The sequence below is a fragment of the Eleutherodactylus coqui genome, chromosome 6, assembly GCF_035609145.1.
Source record: "Eleutherodactylus coqui strain aEleCoq1 chromosome 6, aEleCoq1.hap1, whole genome shotgun sequence".
In the NCBI taxonomy this organism is placed as follows: Eukaryota; Metazoa; Chordata; class Amphibia; order Anura; family Eleutherodactylidae; genus Eleutherodactylus; species Eleutherodactylus coqui.
The window spans coordinates 83,454,852-83,478,315 of record NC_089842.1 but is presented as its reverse complement, the minus strand read 5'-3'; the positions used below and the strand labels follow the sequence as shown (position 1 = coordinate 83,478,315).

The 23,464-nt window shown below is 42.0% G+C and overlaps 1 protein-coding gene across 1 annotated transcript; it reads left to right on the top strand.

Annotated features, from left to right (window-relative positions):
• The first annotated feature begins 14,881 nt into the window (after positions 1–14,881).
• LOC136633631 (formyl peptide receptor 2-like) lies at positions 14,882–20,880 on the top strand. Its single transcript, XM_066609389.1, has 3 exons — positions 14,882–14,896; positions 16,737–16,831; positions 19,848–20,880. The coding sequence occupies exons 1-3, from the start codon at positions 14,882–14,884 to the stop codon at positions 20,878–20,880; spliced, it is 1,143 nt and encodes a 380-aa protein (XP_066465486.1).
• The last annotated feature ends 2,584 nt before the right edge of the window (positions 20,881–23,464 follow it).

Here is a 23,464-nt window from a genome sequence, read left to right as displayed (position 1 = left end):
CCGCGTCAAAATCCACATATTAGTTTGCAGATTTTGGTGTGGATTTTTCTGCACATCAGAATATTGCCCTGGGTATTAAAATATTCTAGTATGTATAAAAGCACACTAAGGATGGTTTCACACGCAGGTTTTTGTGGCAATTTTAGATGCCATTTTTTGATCCAGAAGTGGATCCTGCCGGTTGAAAAGCATAAATCTTTCCTTTACACCTCCCATATCTTTAGAATTCACATCTTGCTTTGGCATGCACAAAAAACTGCTATAAAAAGCACCATAAGTACCTAAAGGTAAAAGCAGGAATATACTGTATATGAAATAGAATGGGTCACATTGCACAGATAAAAAATACCCCATTAGTTCCCTTTCGTATGGGTGGAATATTTCAACTAAAAACCGCTGAAAATTCCACCCCAAAATTCGTATGTATGCGTATACATGCGGGTAATGGAAGTGGAAATCTGCAACAGCAGATTAAGTTGCGTTTTTAGCTGCAGAATGTGGAAATATTCCACTCATGTGAAAGAGTCTTTATTAGAGATGAGCGAACGTACTCGTTTCGAGTACTTACGCACACGAGTACCGCCATTTTCGAGTACTTCAGTACTCGGGTGAAAAGATTCGGGGGGCGGGGAGAGGCGTGGCGGTGCGGGGGGTAGCAGCGGGGAACAGGGGGGAGCCCTCTCTCTCTCCCTCTCCCCCCCACTCCCCACTGCTACCCCCCGTGCCGCCACGGCGCCCCCCGAATTGTTTCGCCCGAGTACGGAAGTACTCGGAAATCGCGGTATTCGGGCGAAAAAGGGGCGTGGCCGAGCACGTTCGCTCATCTCTAGTCTTTATGGTGTTGACCCTAATATTCGTTTTCCACTCTATGCCCTCTGGCCATGCAAATTTTCCACCGCCTAGTTGACCTGTAGAGGGGAATGTCACACAGGTTGTAGCCATTTAGTTATAGATGGCATGGGATAAACGAGGACTGGGTGCCCTCGTCCTAAGGGCCCCCTACCATCCACATGGACTGCTACTTGGGATATAGACGATCTCAAAGATACAATGTGAATTTTTGTTAAAGAAAATGTCACAGCTAAAAATTGAGACCAAAAGGAGGCCATTCAATTAATGCTGGCCGAAAATAATAGCACTTTCTACTCCAGATGAACTCCAAAAACTACTGCCATCAATTTTTTGCTTTTGTTTCTTGATATGTATCTGGTCAAATGTTTTGAAAAAAAATTTTTTTTTTGCTCAGTAAATATGTTAAAATTCAAAGCTATACAGCACATATTGATAATTCCTCATTTCAGTCTTAAAAGTTAAGACATTTATGCATTCAGATACCAGAGAACAGGTAAGATACCCAACAGGCATGCGGTTACATATGTTTGTAGACTTTCAACAGAGGTGAGCAAGGGCATCTATAGGGAAAAGCATCTTGTTTTTATGAGAAAATGAAAGTGGGATGCCCTGCAATAACACTAAATAAACAAAAAGGTTGTTTCTGCACTTAATATAGGCTACAACTGTTGCTGTATCAGATATCTTATCTCATAATGCACCCAGCAGTTAGTCACTACGGACATAGATCTCATCCTCCAATCAAGATCTTCACTAAGGAAATCTTTTAGAAGTCATAGGGTCCAATATTTCTTCCAAAAACGGTTTTGTTTGTTAGAAGGATTTAGAAGCTAAATGGCTTGTGTTGCTGTGGAGTCTTTAGATACATTCAGATGGGGAATCACATTGCATTTTTCTGCATAGATTCAGCCTCAAAACCCACTACAAGCCTGCAGCTAAGTTGAGGAACTGCTCTTCAGTTTACAGCAGATCCTTTTCAATGAGGCCCATCCGCATACAAATTGACTGATGCAGATTCCACACTGATTCTGTGTCAAGAAATGACAATTTGAAATCTGCCTTGTAGTTTCAACTAGTCAATGGAAGAAATAGCATATGTAAGCAGGACAGCGCCTTAGAAATGTGCCAAAAAAGTGCCAATAAATAATACGAACAAAGGCTTGATCAAAGCGCATGCTAGTACAAAAACGCACTACACCATTGTACCCACCCTCCTGGATTAAAGACTATTGTAACTATCGTGTGGATTCCTCCTGATTAAGTTATGTTCCAACCTAAGGGGAAAGGGGTATTCCTCTATTTCTGAGACCTCCTATACCCCTTTCTCAATTCATGTAAGTTATAAGTACCTCCATCATCCTCACCAACCCTTATGAGCGAAGTATTTTTTTTCTTCTCTTGCTCTTTTTTACTAGTCAATGGAAGACATTTTAGACTCAGCAATCATGTGTGTTTGGCAGGACCCCGGCAATCAGTTCCAAGGTAAAGGTGCTTTAACACTGACAGATTTTCTATCATAAGTGATCACACATTGACATATTTAGCAAGTCGATCAGTGCTAAAGTTTCCACTTGGCCACTAAACCACTGGTCTAGCAGGTAATTCCATCAAGAGGTCATTGCCGGTAGCTATTTTTTACTGACTATATTAATTAGTAATAATTGCTGATAATATTAGCGGAGTCTGACTGCACTGTTACTGGTTACTGAGCTCCTTCTTAATGCCCTAGTCTGAGCCTCATGCATTGAAGTGCAGCAGTCTCTGTATCTTCAGTTGTGCTCTCTTGTCTTCAGCTCCTCTCCAGTACCTCAGAGGAGGAGGAATCAGAGAGCAGGGTACAGGAGAGCAGCATTGAAGATACATAAGGTGCTGGACTATGTGTTAGGGGGTATTGCTTGGGGAGAACATGTTTCTTTATTGTTATACTAGTTTTTTTTTAAATTTTTTTATTTATTAAATTTTTATTGGCATTTGAATAACATACATTGTACAAGTAATAAAATTGCAATAAAATGAGGTGCTAAATAACATATTACACAAAGGCGCTTATCCTATTATTTGTGAGAAGGGAGAAGGCAAAGGTGGGGGGGGGAGAGGGGGAGGTACAAGGGGAGCGGGAGAGGGGGAAGGGGAAAGGAACCTGGAGCCCCAGGTTGCGAGAAGTTGAAATAATAATCACACGATGTGTAACTAAGCTTAGGTAAATTATCTGCATTAAGTATGTACTTTTGGTAACTCTTTGAATAACAAAACAGAAATTAAACATAACATTTGGCAGATCGCACAGTCTTAAGTTATGTTGTTTTCCATAGTCCCCAGACCTCCTTGTATTTCTTTAGAGAGCCATCTCTTAATGCCAACCATTTTTCAAATAGTTGTTGTTCCGCCGTCCGGTCGATAAATTCGTTATAGGAGGGAGGGGTAGGGGATTTCCAGCGTCTAGCTATAATTGCCTTAGCCGTCATCAGAGCGTGGGCCAATAGATATCTGATGTTTGGGGGGTGTTTGTTTAAGTCGATTAAGAGTAAGATCATTTTTGGTAACCTACACGGATATTCAGAGTTTTGTCAAGAAGATTCAATACTGGGGTCCAGTAATTGTTTAATTTGGCGCATGACCAAAAGATGTGGGTGAGTGTACCTTTTTGGCCACATTCTCTCCAACATTGGTCATTACCGTGATGGAATCTTGAGGCCAATAGGCTGGGCGTGAAGTACCACCTCAAGTTGATTTTAATCTGTGTTTCTAAAATACCCATTCCTTTGGTGGAGCCGCAAGCTATTTTATATGCTGATCCCCACGCTTCTGTCGGTATTTTCCCCTTTAATTCTTTTTCCCAATTAAGAATATGGGACTTTTTTTGTAGGGAGGTATTGTCGGTTAGTATGTCGTAAAAATATCTAGTATCAGATTTACCTTTTATAGGAGGAGTCGTAATTTTCCCCAAGACAAGTCTGGAGATTTTTGTGTTGTATATGGGGTTTTTCTTTAAGAAGGCCGACACTCTTGCATAATTGAACATGTCACTGTCCGTTAATTTAAATTCTGCGCATACGTTTGTAAATGATTTCAATCCCTTTTTAGTGACAAGCATATCCACTGTTTTAATGCCCTTCTGCCTCCAAGGTTCCACATTTATGTCTGGTATGAATATGTTTAATATTTCCAGTGGGAGGTCTGGTTTTTTGCAGAGATCCTGTGTCGTCGCTTTTTTGGAAAATTCCTTCCAGACCTCCATGGAAGCCACTACCATTGGAGAGGGGTCTTTTATTATAATTTTTAGGTCGGGATGGGCACGCGATGTCGCAAGAGATGCCGCTAATAATAGTAAGTTCCCTTTAGGGGGATTAATGCAGGAGGTTTCCATGCCCACCCATGCCATGGCTCCGTCCCCTATTACCCAGTTCCTAGTTTGATTCAAAATTGTTGCTTTAAAGTAACTCTTTACGTCGGGTATGTCAGCGCCACCCTTTCTGCGGTGGAGAGACAGGATGGGGAGGGCTATGCGTGGTCTACCTCCGGGCCAGATAAAGTCAGTTAACTGACGTTGTAATTTTTTGAGGGTGTTATTTGAGGTCGGGATTGGTAAAACTCTAAATAAATACAAAATTTTTGGAAGGATTTTCATCTTATACGTCATTATTTTCCCTAGCCAAGAGAGGTTAATCCCCGAGAGGTAATCTAACTCTTTTTGAATTGTTCTCATGAGTGGTACGAAGTTTGCAGTCTCAAGACTATTGGTGTTTGCTGTTATCATTGTGCCCAGGTATGGGATGCCCTCGGAACTCCATTCAAATGAAAATTCTGCCTGAAGGGCCCGCTTTAGATCTTTTGCAACGTTGAGTCCCAGTATCTTTGATTTGTTAATGTTTAATTTATAATATGAGACCTTAGAGTATTGATGTAGAATATGGTGCGCTGCTCTCAGGGAAGCCAGAGGGGAGGACATAGTGAGGACGATGTCGTCCGCAAATAAGCCGATCTTGTGCTGGCGAAAGCTGTGTGAGATACCCTTTATCTCTGGAGAGGATCTGATCGCCTCCGCCAGCGGTTCCACCATTAGAATGTATAGTATGGGGGAAAGCGGGCATCCCTGACGGGTGCCGTTGGATATTACAAACTTGTCCGACATTACCCCATCAATTAAAACCCTAGCAGACGGGCAGGAGTACAGGGCCCGGACGGCGCGAATCCCTCCCTCCCCGAGGCCAAATTTCACCAACGTTTGAAAAGTGTTCCCCCAATGGACCCTATCAAATGCTTTTTCTGCGTCTAAGGCCAGCATGATTGCCGGTGTGCCAGAGATTTTTGTAGAATGGATAAGGTTAAGAAGCCTCCTCGCGCCGTCCGAAGCCTGCCGCCCCTTCACAAATCCCGTCTGGTCAGAGTGCACCACATCTGGGAGAACGCTGAGCAGTCTGTTGGCCAATATCTTTGCGTAAATCTTAGTATCTGTGTTAAGCAGAGAAATTGGCCTGAAATTTGCAGGATCGTTTGGTTCTTTACCCTGTTTAGGCAGCACAACTACAGTGGCTTGGAGCATTTCCTCCGGGAAGACTCCTTTAGACATCACTGAATTGAGGGTGTTCCCCAAATGTGGTGAGAGACTGTCTGCAAACAATTTATAATATTCGGACGAGAAGCCGTCTGGCCCTGGGGCTTTCTGGCTTCTCATAGAGAGAATTGTCTCCAGTAGTTCTGGAGTTGTAATTGGGCTTTCCAGGGTGTTTGACAAAGATTTGTCTATTTGTGGAAGGTCTATTTTATTCAGGAATTTCCCAATACTCTCTTCTGTGGGGTGGGGAATTAGCGGGTCCTCCTTTAGATTATATAAACTGCTATAATATGATCGGAATGTTTCCAATATTTGATCGGGGTGGGTTATTTTGTGTTCTTTTTTTTGGGAGTTCCAAACATATGGGATAGAGGCCTTGATTACATTTCTTTTTACCCTATTAGCCATCCACTTTGTTGGCTTGTTGGTTGAAGATTAATGTTAGCCGGGTGGGAGGTGATCTCTTTATCAAAATCTCCTTGTAGCACCTTGCGTAGTTCTAATCTAGTAGTAAATAGCTCAGAATATAATTCCTGGGTAGCTTTGGTTTGTAGTTGTTTTTCTAGAGTTTGGATTTTTTGCATTAATGTGTCTGTATTTTTTAGTTTTTCTCTTTTGTACTTGGCCCCTATTTTGATGAAAATACCTCTCATGTAGGCTTCATGGGCCAGCCATAGAACCTCAGGGCTGATATCTGGCGTAACGTTTGATGCAAAGTAAGATTTTATTTCATCATGTATTTCTTTTTGGATTTTGGGAAGTTTCATTAAAAAGGTACTATTCCTCCACGTTTTATTTGTCTGACGGTTTATTCCAAATGCTAGGGATGTCGTTATCGGAGCATGGTCCGACCACGTTATTGTTCCCACATTTGCCTCGACCACCGAGCCAATGAGTGACTTATCCACCAGACTAAGATCAATGCGGGAAAAGGATCTATGTCGGGACGAGAAGAAAGAGTATTCTTTTGATGATGCATTAAGACACCTGAAGGTGTCATATAACGCTGCTCCTCTAATCCATCCGTTTAAGGATCTGCTTCCTCTGGTTTCACGGGATGAGGTGTCCAATTGTCTATCCGGGGCCAGGTTGAAGTCCCCATTAACAATTAGTGCGCCTCTTACTACACGTTTTATTTTTTTTTGCAATTTATTTAAAAAACTTATCTGCTTTGAGTTCGGGACATACACATTCACTATGGTGAGATGTGTATTTTTTAGGGATCCACTCAGGATTATGTATCTCCCCTTTGAGTCGCAGATTTGTGAATCAATTTTAAACGGAGCCGACTCTTTAAATGCCATTAATACTCCTGCTTGTTTCTTTGTCGCGCATGCATGTATGATCTGAGGAAATTTTTTATGTGACATTCTGTGGCTATCTGTGTCTAATAGGTGCGTCTCCTGTATACATACTACATCCGCGCCGATACAGCAGGCCTCCTTCCATACTGCGTTTCTTTTAAAGGGAGTGTTCAGGCCGTTGGCGTTCTGTGACATCATTTTGATTGACATTTTCTCTTGAGATTGCTTCTGCTGAGGTGGGACTGAGGATGAAGAAACCTGTGCGACACTGCCGGAAAACAAAAACTACAAAAACATATAAGAACAATATGCATATCAACATTGTAAGGTAGCCTAACTTTTGCGGTCAACCCATAATGGTGGTGGTATTCTACTCTTTGAATAACGGTTGATGCACAACATATAAACCACCAACCCAACATCGCTCCAAAGCGGGCAAAGTGGTTGTGCCCAGAAGAATTGTTGTAGCGAGGGTACGGTTTTGACCAAAGTGTTGCACAAGCTTGCGCCTGCGTTTCCATTTGGGGGGGATAAGTCTCTTGCGGTGAGAAGACTCCTATATGCTTAGTTTTAAGCGAGGTAAAGGGAACAGTCTCTTTTCCTAGGACTCAAAATACAGTTCGTGGTACAGTTAGGTAGCATACTTCTTGGCGCGGATATCGAGGTTGCGTGTATCGCCTCTGCCCTGAGTTGTTGTAGTTTGGTCTTGGCACTTTAAACCCCAGGATTTTAACATCTCGGCAGCGGAGGTGGGGTTTAGGAGGACGTGTGTGGTATTTGCTCTGGAAACAATCAATTTTGTAGGAAAGCCCCACCTGTAAGGGACATTAGCCTCCCTGAGAGCCGCTGTTATCTTGGCGAACCCCTTCCTTGCCTCCATTGTGGCCTGTGATAAATCAATAAAGATGCGAAGCTCTGAGTAAGGGCTTGGAAGTACTTTCAACCTCCTAACGGCGGTCATCAGAGCTTCCTTGGTGCTGAAGTGGTGAATGCGTATAATAATGTCTCTCGGAGTGCCTTCCTTAAGGAATTTTGGAAGAGGGAGCCTGTGAGCTCTATCAATTTTTAACTCCTGCTCTGGGACCTCCGGTAGAATTTTGCGGAGAAATCGTGTCACAAAACTCGTAATTTCCGCATTGGTTACTTTTTCTGAGACCCCTCTTATCTTGACATTATTACGGCGATTCCTGTCCTCGAGATCAGTTAGTTTTTGCTGTAATCTGGTTACGTTTGCCTCTAGGTCGTAATGGGCGTCTATTAGGGAATTGTGGGATTTCACCAGTTCTCCCATTTTTGTCTCGGTTTTCTCTATGCGGGTATTAACTTCTTTAACTGATGAATCAACATAGGAAGTTATATTTTTTATATCTAGCTGAATAGTGTTGCGAAGCGCCATAACGATCTCCTTAATATACAGCTCCGATGCAGGTTTGTTGGATGCTGAGAGGTCAGCTAAGCTGTTTTCTCTCTGGGAGTTGGCAGTTTCATTCTGTGAGAGGGAATTGGTTAGGCAGGGGTCGTCCGACATTTTCTGCCTTTGTTTTTCTGGACTGTCAGTGGGCGAGGAGGGGGGGGGGAGGGTAACGGCCGCATGTCTGACGCCATTTTATGCTTTTTGTCCCCTTTAGTGATTCCCCCCTCTCCCCGTGAGCCCAGTGTTTGATACCCTGGATGTGATTTTAAGCTCACTGATGTGACCTTGTGTGGAACGCTATGTGCCGGTGGCTCACCTGCCGCTGCAGCTCTCCGAGTGATTTGTCTCTCCTCCGTCTGCTTCCCGCTCTCTGCCAGCTCCTCCGGTGCCATGACAGATGAGGTAGCGCGCTCGGGGAAGAAGTCCTGCCGAACGCTGCATGCCGACAGCTCTCCTGCCGCTGCAGTGCTCCGGGCGATCAGTCCCCCCTCCGTCTGCTCTCTGCACTCTGTCTGCTTCTCCGGTGCCCTGACAGGTGAGACAGCGCTCCCGGGGGATAAGTCCTGCTCAGCGCTGTGTACCGACGGCTCTCCTGTCGCTGCAGCGCTCCGGGTGATCAGTCCCCCCTCCGTCTGCTCTCTGCACTCTGTCTGCTTCTCCGGTGCCCTGACAGGTGAGACAGCACTCCCGGGGGAGAAGTCCTGCTCAGCGCTGTGTACCGACGGCCTGTCCTGTCGCTGCAGCGCTCCGGGTGATCAGTCCCCCCTCCGTCTGCTCTCTGCTCTCTGTCTGCTTCTCCAGTGCCCTGACAGGTGAGACAGCGCTCCTGGGGGTGAAGTCCTGCTGAACGCTGTGTGCCGACGGCTTCCCTGCTGCTGCAGCGCTCCGGGTGGATAGCCTCTCCTTCATCTGTTCTCCGCTCTCTGCCAGCTCCTCCGGCGCCATGACAGTTGAGGTAACACGTGCGGGGAAAAAGTCCTCTAATCTCGCCGGCTTCCCTCTGGTGTTTTTCCTTCTTGGCATCACCGGGTGCCAGGGATGTTTACTGAGGTTTTTGGCTGATTTCCTTCTCTCCTCGGTCGCTTTGAAGTCGCTGGGAGTCTGTATTACAACGGAGCGTGAGCTCAAGCGTCTGCTCCGGAGCCTCACCAAGCCACGCCCCCATTGTTATACTAGTTTAAGCTTACAGAGCTTGGAGTACATAGGGGGAGCGAGGATTTCTTTGTGTGGTCAGTCCTTCCTTTCTTCCTGAAATTATTCAAATTTATTAAGCATCAGCTATGATTGACAGCATTCTTTCACCAGTCATTCAGGTAGCTTCAGACCTCCCATTACGTCTAGGGCTCAATATAAAGAGATTTTCCATCAGCCCCACTTCATCTGAGCTGGTGAAACCCTAGCCACGAGACCCTGATGACTATTTTCCCTGCCACTGCAGACAAAGCTACAATGACCCCAAGAAAGGCCTGAACTGTTATACAGACAGCAATAGCTCGCACTGCTTCAGTCATTGCTCCACCAGCTGCCTACATACTATAGCTTTAGCCCACCTGGTGGATAGGAACATACCCTAACTTTTACATCTGTTTGATCCAACATATGCACCGCAATGTGTGAGGGGGCATTATTACTGTGGTGGGGCCATGTAAGAACATTATTACTGTGGTGGGGGCCACATAGAGGGTTCTAATACTGTGGAGGAGGCCATAAAGGGTGCAGTAGTACTGAGGAAGGGGCCACAATGGAGAAAAAATGGGCAAAATCACACACTGTGTTTAGCCATGCCTCCAAACAATGGTCCTTTTTACTTCACTTTGTAGTTTTATAGTTAAAAAGGGGCAACCATAATTGGTACTTGTTTAATTCTATTTACACGGAGCAATCAGTTTGTGCCATCCAAGCATAGGATGATGTGCTGCTGATGACAGATGATTTGTTCATGCTACATAAAAGGTGCGATCATATGACAAAAAAAGCAAACACCTTCACACGCAGCAACCATGTTTTGATGAACATTCGTTCCTGATCATCTACCATTTTAAAAGCCCTTAGAGTACCTAACTTTTCAGGTGACTTTTCAGAATAAGCTACCATGTGAACACGAGCAATGAGCTATTTCTGGCTATTATATGACTTGCAATCTGCAGGCTATATATCTCATTTCAGACTTCTATGAGCTTGTGGGTGGAAGAAAGCAGCAGACTATGCGTTATAATGCTCAGTAGTACACAGACAAATAATGTCAGGATAGAGTAACATCATACATTAGTACTAAGCAGTGTAGATGTGAATTAGGTAGCTGTAAATCACTACTATCTGTTGCGGTGTGTGTGAGTTTCTGACATTACTTCTTCCTTATTCCCTTCTCCATAGATATCTATGCGCCCATCATGACTGTCTAATGTGTATGAGGGTCTGCTTATCTTTCCCCTGACAGATGAAATCAACACCTGATTCTACTTTTCTCCAGGAGATTGCCCAGTGTCAAAGCTATCTGCCTGTAGCTTACCTCCCCAAACACATGAATATTCATGTGTATGGGGCAGCTGGGGTAAACAGCTGTTTTACAAATGATCGTTCATCCGACAGTTGTTGAATGTGCCTGCTGCACAGAACTTGAAGAAACTGTAGTGATTAGAGATGAGCGAGCATACTCACTAAGGCTAAATATTCGAGCGAGTAGTGCCTTATTTGAGTATCTGCCCGCTCGTCTCTAAAGATTCGGCTGTCAGCGGGGGTGAGAGGTGAGTTGCGGCGGTGAGTAGGGGTGAGCGGGGGGAGAGAGGGAGAGAGAGATCTCTCCTCCGTTCCTCCCAGCTCTCCCTCGCCGCTCCCCGCCCCCTGTCGGCAGCCGAATCTTTAGAGACGAGAGGGCAGGTACTCGAATAAGGCTCGAGTAGTTAACCTTAGCGAGTATGCTCGCTCATCTCTAGTAGCGATCATATGCGGTTCATTGTACACATGACTGCTAGGCCACGCACAGGCTTCAGCAGTAATTCGTCTATGGCTGTTGAAGGCTATGAGTGGCTGAGCGATCACGTGCACAATGTTAAGCACATGCTCGGGTTCTTACGGGTTACATGCAGTGGCAACAGGGCTGCAAAGCTGGACGGGGAGCCGCAATAATAGTTGAGTATTCAATTTCTCGTTATTCTATCCCTATTTCATTTTTTCTCTGAAAACCCCTTTAACACAACAAAAGCCATTGTAACCCAAAGAAAAGGGTAAATAAACCGTGGCACATAAAGTTATCATAATGCATTACATCTTAAATTAAAGTCTGCTACATCTGTAATTATTCTACTGCATACACATATATTCATACAACCTCAAGACTCTGTTATTAAAGGGTTAAGCTGCGGGAGACACATTTTATCCTCTGCGGCCTTTGCAGATGATCTTGTGATCCTAATAACAAGCCCCAGGATGGCATTGCCTAGACTTGTACAGTTGCTGGGCGAGTTTGGAAACATCATTCTCTAACTTCAAGGTCAATTTCTCTAAGTCCACGGTACTAAATGCTTCCATCCCTGCAGTTCGGTGCGGAGCAATAAGAGCTAACTTCCCACTCCTCTGGTCGGAGACATTAATGGACTATTTAGGAGTCAAGCTTACTAAGAAAACAGGTGATTTATTCTCAGCTAATTTTCAGTCTCTCTTATCTCAATTCAGGAATCTTTTGCGGCAATACGATCTTCCTTTTATTTTGTGGTTTGGTAGGAAAAATATTGTGAAATCGTATATACTTCCGCTAATAATCTATAGGATCAGGATGCTACCCATACACCTTCCTGTAAGCTTCTTTAAAATGTCTGGAGGCAGAGTAGACCAAGACTGGCCTTTAGTCTATTGGTTAAGAGAAGATCAGGGGGCGGCATCAACCTTCTCAATGTCCACGATTATTATAGAGCGTCCCAGCTGAGTTATTGGATGGATCTGACCCTTCCGGTCGGAGATTAATTACTTTACCCCTTATCAGAGAGCTTTTTTGGAGACACTCTCATGGAGGATCTTTGGTTCCCTCCTAGGGAAAGGTTCAGGTCTAAACATTTTAACCCACTGATTAGGGGTCCTTGAGAGACCTGGGAGGGCTTAGGTTAAATCCTGGCTCCAAAGCCTTCACCAGCTACATTGATTCAGGCCCTTTGCAGGCTTTTGGATGTTCCTTCTGACCCAGGTACCAACAACATCTGGAAGAAGTTGGTTGGGTTAAATATCGGTTATATTGCGCATAAAACCCCTGATGATATAGTGTAGTCTTTTTCACCCTTCCAGAACCTATCCTTCCTCCAACGGGCTCATGTGACTAGAGTTTTAGAGGAATTTATCAAGCGTTACAAAAGCACCAGGCAGCTGATGCCTTTTCAAAAGATTCTGAAGGAGAATAATTGCAAATTTAGAAAATTGGCGAATTTACGGAAACATTATATTGTCCTTCCCCTGAAACTTTCTAGGTCTTCCTTTATCATTTCTTGGGAGAACGAGCTGGGTATCTCGCTATCTAGACAAGATACAAATTTGATTCTGAAAATGGCCTTTGGTCTCTCCCCCTGTATCTTATCACAATAGAGCCACTATAAATTGTTAGTGAGGTGGTACAAAACTCCGCAGTGGCTTTTCGCATACAAGTTAGCCCCACACAACAGATCCTGGAGATGTGATACAGACGTGGGCTCATTCCTACATATCTGGTGGGAATGTACGGTTTTGACATCTTTCTGGAAAAGTGTTGGTGGGATATTGCGGAAATTTTCTCCTGACTTTAAAATTACCCCTGAGATAATTTTCTTATGGAGGCCCTCTGCCTCTTTTCATCCGGTGAAACACAAATGAATTGCTTACCTGCTGGATGCAGCAAAGCCTTTGATACCTCTCTTTTGGATGCAAAAAACCTCTCCGTCACTGCCTCAGTGGAGAGAAAGTTGACCTTATTTATAACCTCGAAGAGCTGTCAAGCTGGTTCAGGGGATCCCATGACAATTTTGTGAGTATATGGGCTCCTTGGCGTAAACTAAGAAATGAAGATGTTCTAGTGGGGTGATGGGTGGACTCTCCGGAGTAGTCCTCTGAGCCATGTAGTCAAGATCTTTCCCCTCCATGTGCCAAGATTCCCCTTTCTGCCCCCTGATTTCATCTACCCTAATCACGTTCCCCTCCTTTTCCCTTCTTTCCATTCCACCCGTCCCCCCCCCCCCCGGTTATTACTGTGCTTGTAGTTCGCTCCACTCATTCATCTCACCCTGTCTGAACAACAAGAGAGCGGAACCTTTCATTGGGTGTTTTATACTGATTTTTTTTTTGTTATGGTGTTATTCTATACTTACTATGAACAAAACTACTCAATATGTCAAGCATAATTCTTATATGATTTTGCGTACAGACATTGATTTGATGATATGTAACTGAATAAGAAATTGCAATAAAGATGGATTTTAAAAAAAACAAAACATATATTCATACTAGCTTGGTTAAAAACTTACAGTTCAAAGTGCTATAAACTTAAAATATCAGACATCTTATCAGCCAAAGAGTCATGCAGCACGTGATAGAGTTCCATAAAATGACAGCCCCATGAGAACATGTAAAAGGAACAAGTAGATTATAGTCATGTTATGTTGTTCTGTATTAGACTGCTGTAGAGGACACAAAAAAGACAATGTGAGAACGTTGGCTCCAAAAAAGTTGAAGAAATTTTAAGGTAAGACATTAATTAAATTCTACATATATATATATATATATATATATATATATATATATATATGCCACATATACTCGAGTATTAGCCGACCCGAATATAAGCCGAGACTATAAGTTTCACCACAAAAAACTGGGAAAACTTACTGACTCGAGTATAAGCCGAGCTATACTCGAGTATATACTGGGTAAAAAAAATCTCCATACTTACCTCCCAGTCTGTGCAACAAGCTGCTTTAATTCTGCCCGCTGTCATCCCCCGCCGTTCTCTCTGCTCGGCTCTGTCAGCGCTGTGTAAGTAAGCGCTGTGATTGGATTGAGCGCCAGCCAATCACAGCAGGCGCTCGATCCAATCACAGCGCTTACTTACACAGTGCTGACGGCAGGTGATTTGAAAGCTGAGCAGGGAGATGACAGTGGGGAGAATTCTAAAGCAGCTTGATTGGCTGTGAATGATCAAGTGCTGGCTGTGATTGGCTGGCGCTCGATCCAATCACAGCTTTTACTTACACAGCGCTGATGGCAGGGGATGACAGAGCCGAGCAGAGAGGACGGCGGGAGATGACAGCGGAAAGAATTCAAGCAGCCTGCCGCACCACCGCCGGAGACACAGATGACGGCTGGGAGGTGAGTATGGAGGTTTTTAAAATTTTTTTAACCCTTCCCCGACTGGAGTATAAGCCGAGGGGGGCTTTTTCAGCACAAAAAAATGTGCTAAAAAACTAGGCTTATACTCGAGTATATATGGTATACAGAGGTCACACATAGCAATATTTTCATCATGTCATGGTCTTTTAGACTGCTGTATAGGAAGCAAAAAAGACAATGTGGGAACGTTGCCTTCAAAAAAGTAGAAATTTTAAGGTAAGACATTAATTAAATTCTAAATTTTTATATACAGAGGTCACACATTACAATAGCCTCTGTTAGCAATATTTGCAGCATATAATGGTTTTTTATTGGCCATTGTCAGTTGAAACCACAAGCAGCATACAGTGCCACAGACAGACAGTCCAGTTCTGTGGTACACATGCAATTGGCTGGAAGGTGCAGCCAGTCAGCATGGGCATGGGACTGGTACGACCCCGCTATTACTGAAGCGCCTGCTCCGATGGCTGCCTAGTGGTGACTCGTTCCAGCACAGTACTACATGTATTACAGGCTTCCTACCTGTAGAGTAAATATTCTTGCTTTGTATTACAGTGAATGTTACACAGAACCAAAGAAAACAAGCAATGCAAGAATGTATTTACCTGAAGACTATAAAATGGGTTGACAATGTGGATAGTTTACAATATTTTTGGTGTATTAAAAACGCTGATGACGAAGCAGTGCAAAATGTGCATTGGGGTGCAGGGGTCATGTCAACTAATATGACTTACTGCTTTCTACAATAATGATTTTTTCCAAGGTATTTTAGTCCTCACATTTACAAGTAACTCACTAGATACATGGCATTTTGCAGATGATTTGCGGTAGTGAGGTTTATATTGCAGTTGCACGGCATCCATATTTAAGCTCTATTTCTGTGAACTCTGCCATGTGCTTTGTCTTTATATTAATATTGTTCAATTACATATGCATTTTCAGCTCTTGGTAGATTTATCTTATACCTATATTATTTCATGAATGCTTCTAGTTAATTATATGTATTGGAATTGTGTTTATGGTGTCTTGATATGTTATCCTAGACCCCCTATATATTTTAGTGGGACCTTGCTTTTGTTATTTATAGCTTTCCAATAAAGCTACTTAATGCTCTAGTTTTTTGTAGATTTCATAGTTATGTAGGAGCATTCTCTAAGTTACTGAGCCATATTTATTTGGACCTACTTTGGGCTTATTGATAATGTGAATAGCCTTCAATATCTTCTGTACATTTAAAAAAATGTTTTAAAATCAATGAATGGAAAAAGATACTGAGTAGTGTTTTTATTTATTTATTCTATACACTTATTTTATCCCCTGGTATATTAAAAAAAAATGGAGAATCGCTTTAAAAAAGTCTATACTTCAGTCGCAACTTGAGGGCTTCATTTCATATCAATTGGAGCACAGAAAGATAGATAGATAGATAGATAGATAGATAGATAGATAGATAGATAGATAGATAGATAGATATGGAAACAATAGTGTAGCCAGGAGTTGCTGGAGGTGAAGGGGCTATGCAAATCGAATGTGTGAGTATTAGGTATAAGGGCTGTTTCACATGGACTAAAAAAATTGCACGATTTTGTACCTATGCAAAATTGCTACAAAACGCATGTATGTGAAGCCCATGCTTTCAAATAGGCTTTTTCACACAGGCTACAAAATCCTGTTACAAAATCATCAGTACAAAACACATGTATGTGAAGCCTATGGTTTCCAGTGGGTTCTTTCAGGTTACAAAACATCGCTCATGTGAAAGAACCCATTGGAAACCATGGACTTCACATACATGCATTTTGTAGCAATGTCGCATTGCTACAAAATCATGCGATATTGTAGCTTATGTGAAACCGGTTACACATTGTCTGCGTGAACACTTGCTAAGGAGGTTTAAAAAGCTTTTGGAACATTCATTAACACCAGAACCATCTGTAGAAAACTGCATGCAAATGGTTATCATGGATGAGAAGCTCACACAAGCCCACATTGCATGTTGCTATTTACCTCAGAGTCCCCCACCTCTGAGAGAGGTTTTATTAGGTATGGTTTCTCCTCTGATCTACCGATCAGCAGGTAGGAAGGGCTTTATATTCCTACCCCTCCATTAGCTCATTGTTGTCTATTGCAGTTCAGTTGGTCATGGTGGTTTGAGCTATGTCAAGTCCTCCTGGAATTACTTGTGCATCTTTCAGTTCAGTTGCAATTTCTTTCCCTCACTTTTGGTTATTCATACTGTGGTTCAGTTTTCTCCCTTGTCCCCTGTTAGGGTCAGGAAGTGGGCCGAGAGCCATTCAGCAGGTTCGCACTTATCAAAGCAGTGAATTTGCTTTTAGGTTCAGACCTTTTCCAGTTGGGAGTAGGGTCAGTTTCCTCTTATTTTGTGTTTTCCTCTGTTGAATAGGGGTCTTCCTGCAGCATTGCATTTCTGATTTGTCCGGTGTTGACATAATTTTGCGTCTGTCCCAGGCGAGCTGTGAACTGCGCCCAGGTCAAGTGCGACACCCACTGCACAGCAGTGAATGCACAGAGGCACACGCGATGGTGCTTAGAGCGTCGTTCTTGTACTGTAAATAAGTGGAAGCAAGTGTTGTAGACGACCGAATCACAATACACCATCTTTAGATCGGATGACCACACCGGTTGTCTGGATAACGGTTTTTATGCGACTGCATTGTCTTAATAATGAAGCTTGGACAAGGCTCTGTTATGGTGTGGGGGTGTTTCTGCTGGGAAAGACTGAGGTCATTCATTATAGTGAAGTCCACCCTCAACTCCAATGTGCACAGAGATATTCTGGACAATGTGGCATTACCTACCCTGTGGCAATACTTTGCTACAGATCCATGTCTCTACCAAAATGACCAAGCACCATATAATACAGCATGCAATGTTGGGGAGCAGAATGTCTGCAAACTTGGCCAGCTCAAAGCCCAAATCTTAATCCCATTGACTATCTTTGGAATGAACTGGAATGCATATCCATGCATGCTGAAATGCCCATCATGTCTGCATCACTATCTGAAGCTCTCCTCCAGGAATTGAGGCAAGCCCCTCCACACATTCACCGAAATTTGGTGGAAATCATGCCTATAATCAAGGGTTACTAAAGTTATTGAGGCCAAAGGTGGCCCAACACTGTACTGGAAAAATGGGAATAATATTGAATTTCATCACCTTCCATCTGTGTCCCAATACTTTTGTCAATATAATGTAGATAGTATACACAGTGTACAGTGGAGCTAAATGTACAATGATACCACCTTCTACTATCGTGATAATTAAAGTAATCTTTGTTTGTTTTTTTATTGTTTTTTTAGGTAAACAATAAGAATGGATACTACTGATTTAAGCCTGAATTTACCTGCCGTAACTCTGGATTACTATAAGTATGTTTATATTCCTCAGTCTTTATTAACCAGAGTAAAAAAAAAAAATCAAAATTAATCAAACTACTGTAACACTTTATTTACATCTACATTGCCAGCTCCGTTGTAAATTCCATCAACGTGGATAGTATACATAGAATCTCAACATGTCGGACCACATTATAAGCTGGGGTCCATCATGCAATGCATAAGGTCCTGCAACATGGTTTGTTTCTAATCACGCCAATGGTGTGAACACAGCCTTACATAAACCTTCTCACTGCATTAGAAAACAACCCTGTGGTCCTGAAACAAAGATGGCTGTACCAGTTCTCTGATGATCTGATAGACACTGTGCATGACTACATGCAGCTTTGATATACCAGTGCTGCAATTACACAATTAACTGAATCATCATTTCTCCGGTGGTGGCATTTCCAAAAAATGAATGCAGTATCATAAATGAAACAAAAATATGTAATAAGACATAGCTTAAAGTTATAGCATTTTTTATATTTTAACTCCTCTATATTTTCCAGCAGAGGGTTTGTTAAAAGATACAGTATCAGTCTAGACAACCCAATAAAGACATATTAGCAACATAAGCGTAACTACTTTCTGTGGCCGTCTGTAATTCCCTTCACTTCGCTTTCTACCTATTACCATCATAGGCATGCTCCTAGTCTTCTATGTGGCAGATACCACTCTGTGCTCCTGGTAGTTTCCTCTGCCAGTATGGCATGCGTACATGCTCGGCTCACCTCTTAAAAGGCCAGTGCACGTACCCGTCTTTACCACCTCTAGCCTAAACAGTTGTTTCCCTGAATATAATAATTATTTAAAGCATTCTCCCACACTGAAAGGTACTTGAGTCAAGAGGTTCCCAGTGATCCAAGTTAAGTATGTGTTTGATTCTTGGTTTACCTTCTGTGTGTGTACCCAGTTTTCCCGAACTCTTCTTGTCCTGACCTTAGCCTTGTTCTTGACTATGATTTGCCTGATTGCGACCAGCCCTTACCTTTTTCCTAATAATTCAATGACTTCTTGGCTTCCGGTCAGCTGTCAGTGTACTGAAACTACTTCTAGGGAAACAACGTGGAAGTTTCCTGCAAAATAGGGCAAATCCCTCTAAAAAGGAGTTAAAGAGTATAGAACAGGGACCTCTTAGAGCAGCCCTTAAGAGCAGTCCAAGCCAAAACAGTACATAACACAGCTGGTCTATGCCTGCTGCAGTAAATTACTGTGCCACAATGTACCAGTGTAGATAAAGTATATTACACTGGACTCGTGGCTGGAAGTTCAGATAAATTGTCAAGTCGTTAGCCAATTTACCAAGCTCTCCGCTATCAGGAATATTAGATCTGTAAACGTTTTCTTGTAGTTATGTATGCTCTCTGTCAATGACATCACAGATCTTGAAAACGATAAGCAATTGAAACATATAGAGGGAAATTTGTTTATACCTTGTAGGAAAAGCTATGGCAATAAAAGGTTGCAAATTTTGATGCATGCATGGTCTGCCTAAAAGATGTATATTTTTTATTTCTACACAATTCTTCCCTTCTAATAGAGTTGGTGCATCTTTCTCCATCTCACTGCTGCTAAAGACTGGCATCAGGTCTTTAGTAAATCTCCACAAAGCATATGAAGAAAATGGCAGATTTTTCAAGCACGACAGTACTTGACCTAGAGGTAACATAACTGTAAACAGGAGGTGCAGCTCAGTTTGACCCCATAAACTTTTCTCTCTGCAAGAGTCAACCAGTATAAGTTTCCTTCTCTTCAAAGGAATTGCAGAGAGGTAAAAGAGGAAACTGGCAAAAGTGTCTTATTGGTCAAAAATAAAATTAAAAACGAGATAAGGGGGTGTGGTGGGATGACAAAGTAGCACAATGTGACTTTACTTTGTTTTTTCTCCCTGTTCACCATGTATACACCATTTTACAAAGTAGATAAGTATGAAGCCATACATCCTTCATATGCCTAATTTCCATCTTATCATATCTTCAAAGGTCATCTTACGAAGACTTCGAGACAAGTACTACGCTCAGTTACAATGATTTTAGTGATGAAGAAGACATTATACAGAATATGTCAATTACTTTATACAGCATTGTTTTTGTTCTTGGGACTATTGGTAATGGATTGGTCATCTGGATTGCCGGATTCAGGATGAAGAAGACAATCAGTGCCACGTGGTTCCTTAATCTGGCCATTGCAGACTTCCTATGCTGTGCATCTCTTCCTCTGAGAATAGTAGAACGGTTTTATTTTTTCACATACATTGGAACTATTTGTTGCATACTGAGCATTTTTCTGTTTGGTATAAACATGAATGCCAGTGTTCTTCTCTTGACAGCTATGAGTATTGACCGCTGTATATCGATCATGTGGCCATTTTGGGCGAAAATTCATAGGACCAGTAAACTAGTGAAAATCACTGTGTCAATAATTTGGGTGTTCAGTTTACTTTTTACTGGTTTACTGTTTTACTTATATGGATTCTATTTTCATGATATAAAGGAATGGTGTTTATCATATATCCGTGAATATGGTCCTGATGAGGTGAAACAGATCATTCAACTGCTCAGGTTATCTGTAATGTTTGCCATTCCTTTTCTCGTTATTTTGATCAGTTATGTTACTATTTTCCTCAAACTTAGACAAAGAAGGAGACCCCAGAGATCACAGAGACCCTACAGGATCATCACCACTGTTATATTGTGTTTCTTTATCTGCTGGTTTCCTTTTTACATCTGGCCACTAACACCCCAGTATAAATTATACTACCTTCATCTCCATATAATAAATAATATTATCATCAACCTGGCTTGCCTTAACAGTTGCATCAATCCAATTATTTACGTTTTTATGGGCCAAGATTTTAAACATGGCTTCTTAAGATCTATTCCCTTCAGGCTTGAAAAAGCCTTAAGTGAACAGCCTAATGACCTATGCAGAGAACAGGAGGATTTTGAACATGCTTGCACTGCTGTTATAATAAGCAGGAATTCTCCTGCTTCGTCATCATCCCCTGTCTTTTAGCTTGTTGATGGGGCAGTTACTGTGCAACTATCCCACAACTGATACATTAAAGTGGGTCAGCTGAAAACACCATAACAAGCCTATTGGAGAACCGTTTTTCTTTAGCTAGTCTCTGCTTAAATATTCCTTGCTTCTGCAGTGGGTTGCTGCTTATAGTGCATATGTTTAAAATCCTGTAATTCTTTTATGCTTCTAGCACCTTGCTCCTAGTCTAGCCTTGTGATTCTTGTATGTGTCTAGTTTTATTGTTTCTACCTAGCTTTATTTCTTGTCAGTATGGTTTACTCCTTTGGTTGTCTACTCACATGTTTGCTTCTAGCCTTGTAACTTGTTTTTCCTTGTTCTTATTTGTATCCAACGTGTCTTGCTTCTAGTTCAGTATTATAGAGAAAATCAGCAGCACTCTTGAAGATTTTCAAATAGTTTGTTGGCTTTATTTCATAACCTGAAGTTCAGTTTCGTTTCATTATATTACAGAATTATACTGGTATTAGTTCTATACTTAAACAATATAATTAATGCATAGGTTGTTAGAATATCTGTTAGACTAGTAAGTACTGGACGTTTCAGTCAAAAGACCTTCCACAGTGCTATATCTATAACACAAGGAGTGTTGGTATGTTATACTGTATAATTGAAACCAATCATAAAGTATTCTTGAATTTCAAAATTTCAATACAGTATTATAACAGACAAGAGAAAAATCAAGTAGAATAAGTACCAAAAGCAAGAAAAGAAAAAAAGACCAAAAAAAAGAAGAAACCCTAATATAATAAAAAATAGAGAAATTACTTTTTGCAAAAAAAAAGAAAAGAAATTTACTTCTTTATCTTCCCTTTTTTTCTTGGAAGAGGTTTTAGGGAGAGCTAGAGTTGGGGTTGGGTATCATCAGGTTATTTTTGTTTCCCTCACCCATCTGCTCTATTAGCTGACTATCATCATCATCATTCATCATCTGATGCCTGTCAACACCCTGTCCCTGTTATCTGTTATGAGCTCCTAATTTAGTATTTCCTGCCAGTATGGTTCTCTGTTTCATATATTTGTTCATTAGACTATCTGGTTGTTACAAAATTCGACTCCACTGTAAGTACTGAGGTATATGGGTACTGGGAGACACCCTTAGTACCCAAGAAGGGTGACTGCTGTAGGTAAAGTCAAGATCTGCCATCTAGTGTCCAGCTGGTGTCTTTACAACTACAGATTTTTAAAATATATTCCTCTTATCTATATGAAAAAACCATTAAAGGAGTTTTCAAGGATTTAAAGGGATCTTTTATTTCATGACCTTTCATTTACCGTATATACTCGAGTATTAGCCAACCTGAGTATAAGCCGAGTCAATAACTGGTAAAACCTATTGACTCAAGTACAAGCTGAGCTATACTCAAGTATATACTAGGTTAAAAAAAACCCACAATACTCACCTCTTAGCCAGCGATGCTCTCCCTGGCGGTGCAGCAAGCTGCTTCAGTCTTCTCCCCGCTGTCATCTTCCTGGCTTGGTTTTGAAATCCCCCGCCGTCAGCGCTGTGTGAGGAAGCGCTGTGATTGGATTGAGCGCCAGCCAATCACAGCCAGCGCTCGATAAACCAATCACAGCCATTCAGTGATGTCATTCACTGAATGGCTATGAATGATCGAGCCCCGACTCACTCGAGTATAAGCCGAGGGGGGCTTTTTCAGCACAAAAAAAAAGTGCTGAAAAAGCCCCCCTCGGCTTATACTCGAGTATATACGTTAAATTAGGTTTGGACTTCAAGCATATTTAAAGAAAACTGTTTTTCTTTTCATATGATTATTTTATAAAAATTTCTGAAATATTCCAGTTTTCATATTAACCTGTTGATTTTCTTTCAGCTTTGTTGTGTAAACAGAGTCATCTTATTATCACCAGCATCCAATCAAAGTTTCATCAATGCGAAATGCTGTTTTAAAAGGGAACCTGTCACCAGCTTATAGGTATCTAAGATGTTACCACAGTGTAAATCGGCAAAGCTGCAGCACAACGTACATGTTTTTAGGCGAATTAAGCGATTAGCCAAAGCCCTCAAATATACTTTTGTTGCAGTGCACTCGATATGCAAATGTGTTTTCACTTTGAAAACCTGGCCTCTTCATTCACTCGCAGCGGCCCCAACTTCTGCCAACAACAGTGCTCCAGCGCTAAAATCTTGTGCATGCATCACGTGCCTCTCATAGCTCATCTTCCAGCACATGAAGCGAAGTTTAGACCACTTAGCTTCAGTTAAATGCTCCTCATTATTAGTCATTACATTTTCTGGTGCCCCATGTGGGTTTGGTATTTGTAAGCCGCGGTATCCCCACTTACGATCTTCCCGCCTCCTTTTTTATAATAAAATTTTTGTTTTTAACTTCATATAAGTGTAGAAATCTTGTATTTTGGAATCGGGTTTTCAAAGTGACATGCAGACTCTGAGCTAGAAAGGCGCTGCCTCTTTGACTCAAGGCAGTACATTTGTCTGTTGGGTGCGCTACAATAAAAATAAGATTTTGGGATTTTGGCTAACGGATCCGATCTCCTAAAATATGCATGGTGTGCTGCAGCTTTGCTGATTCATACT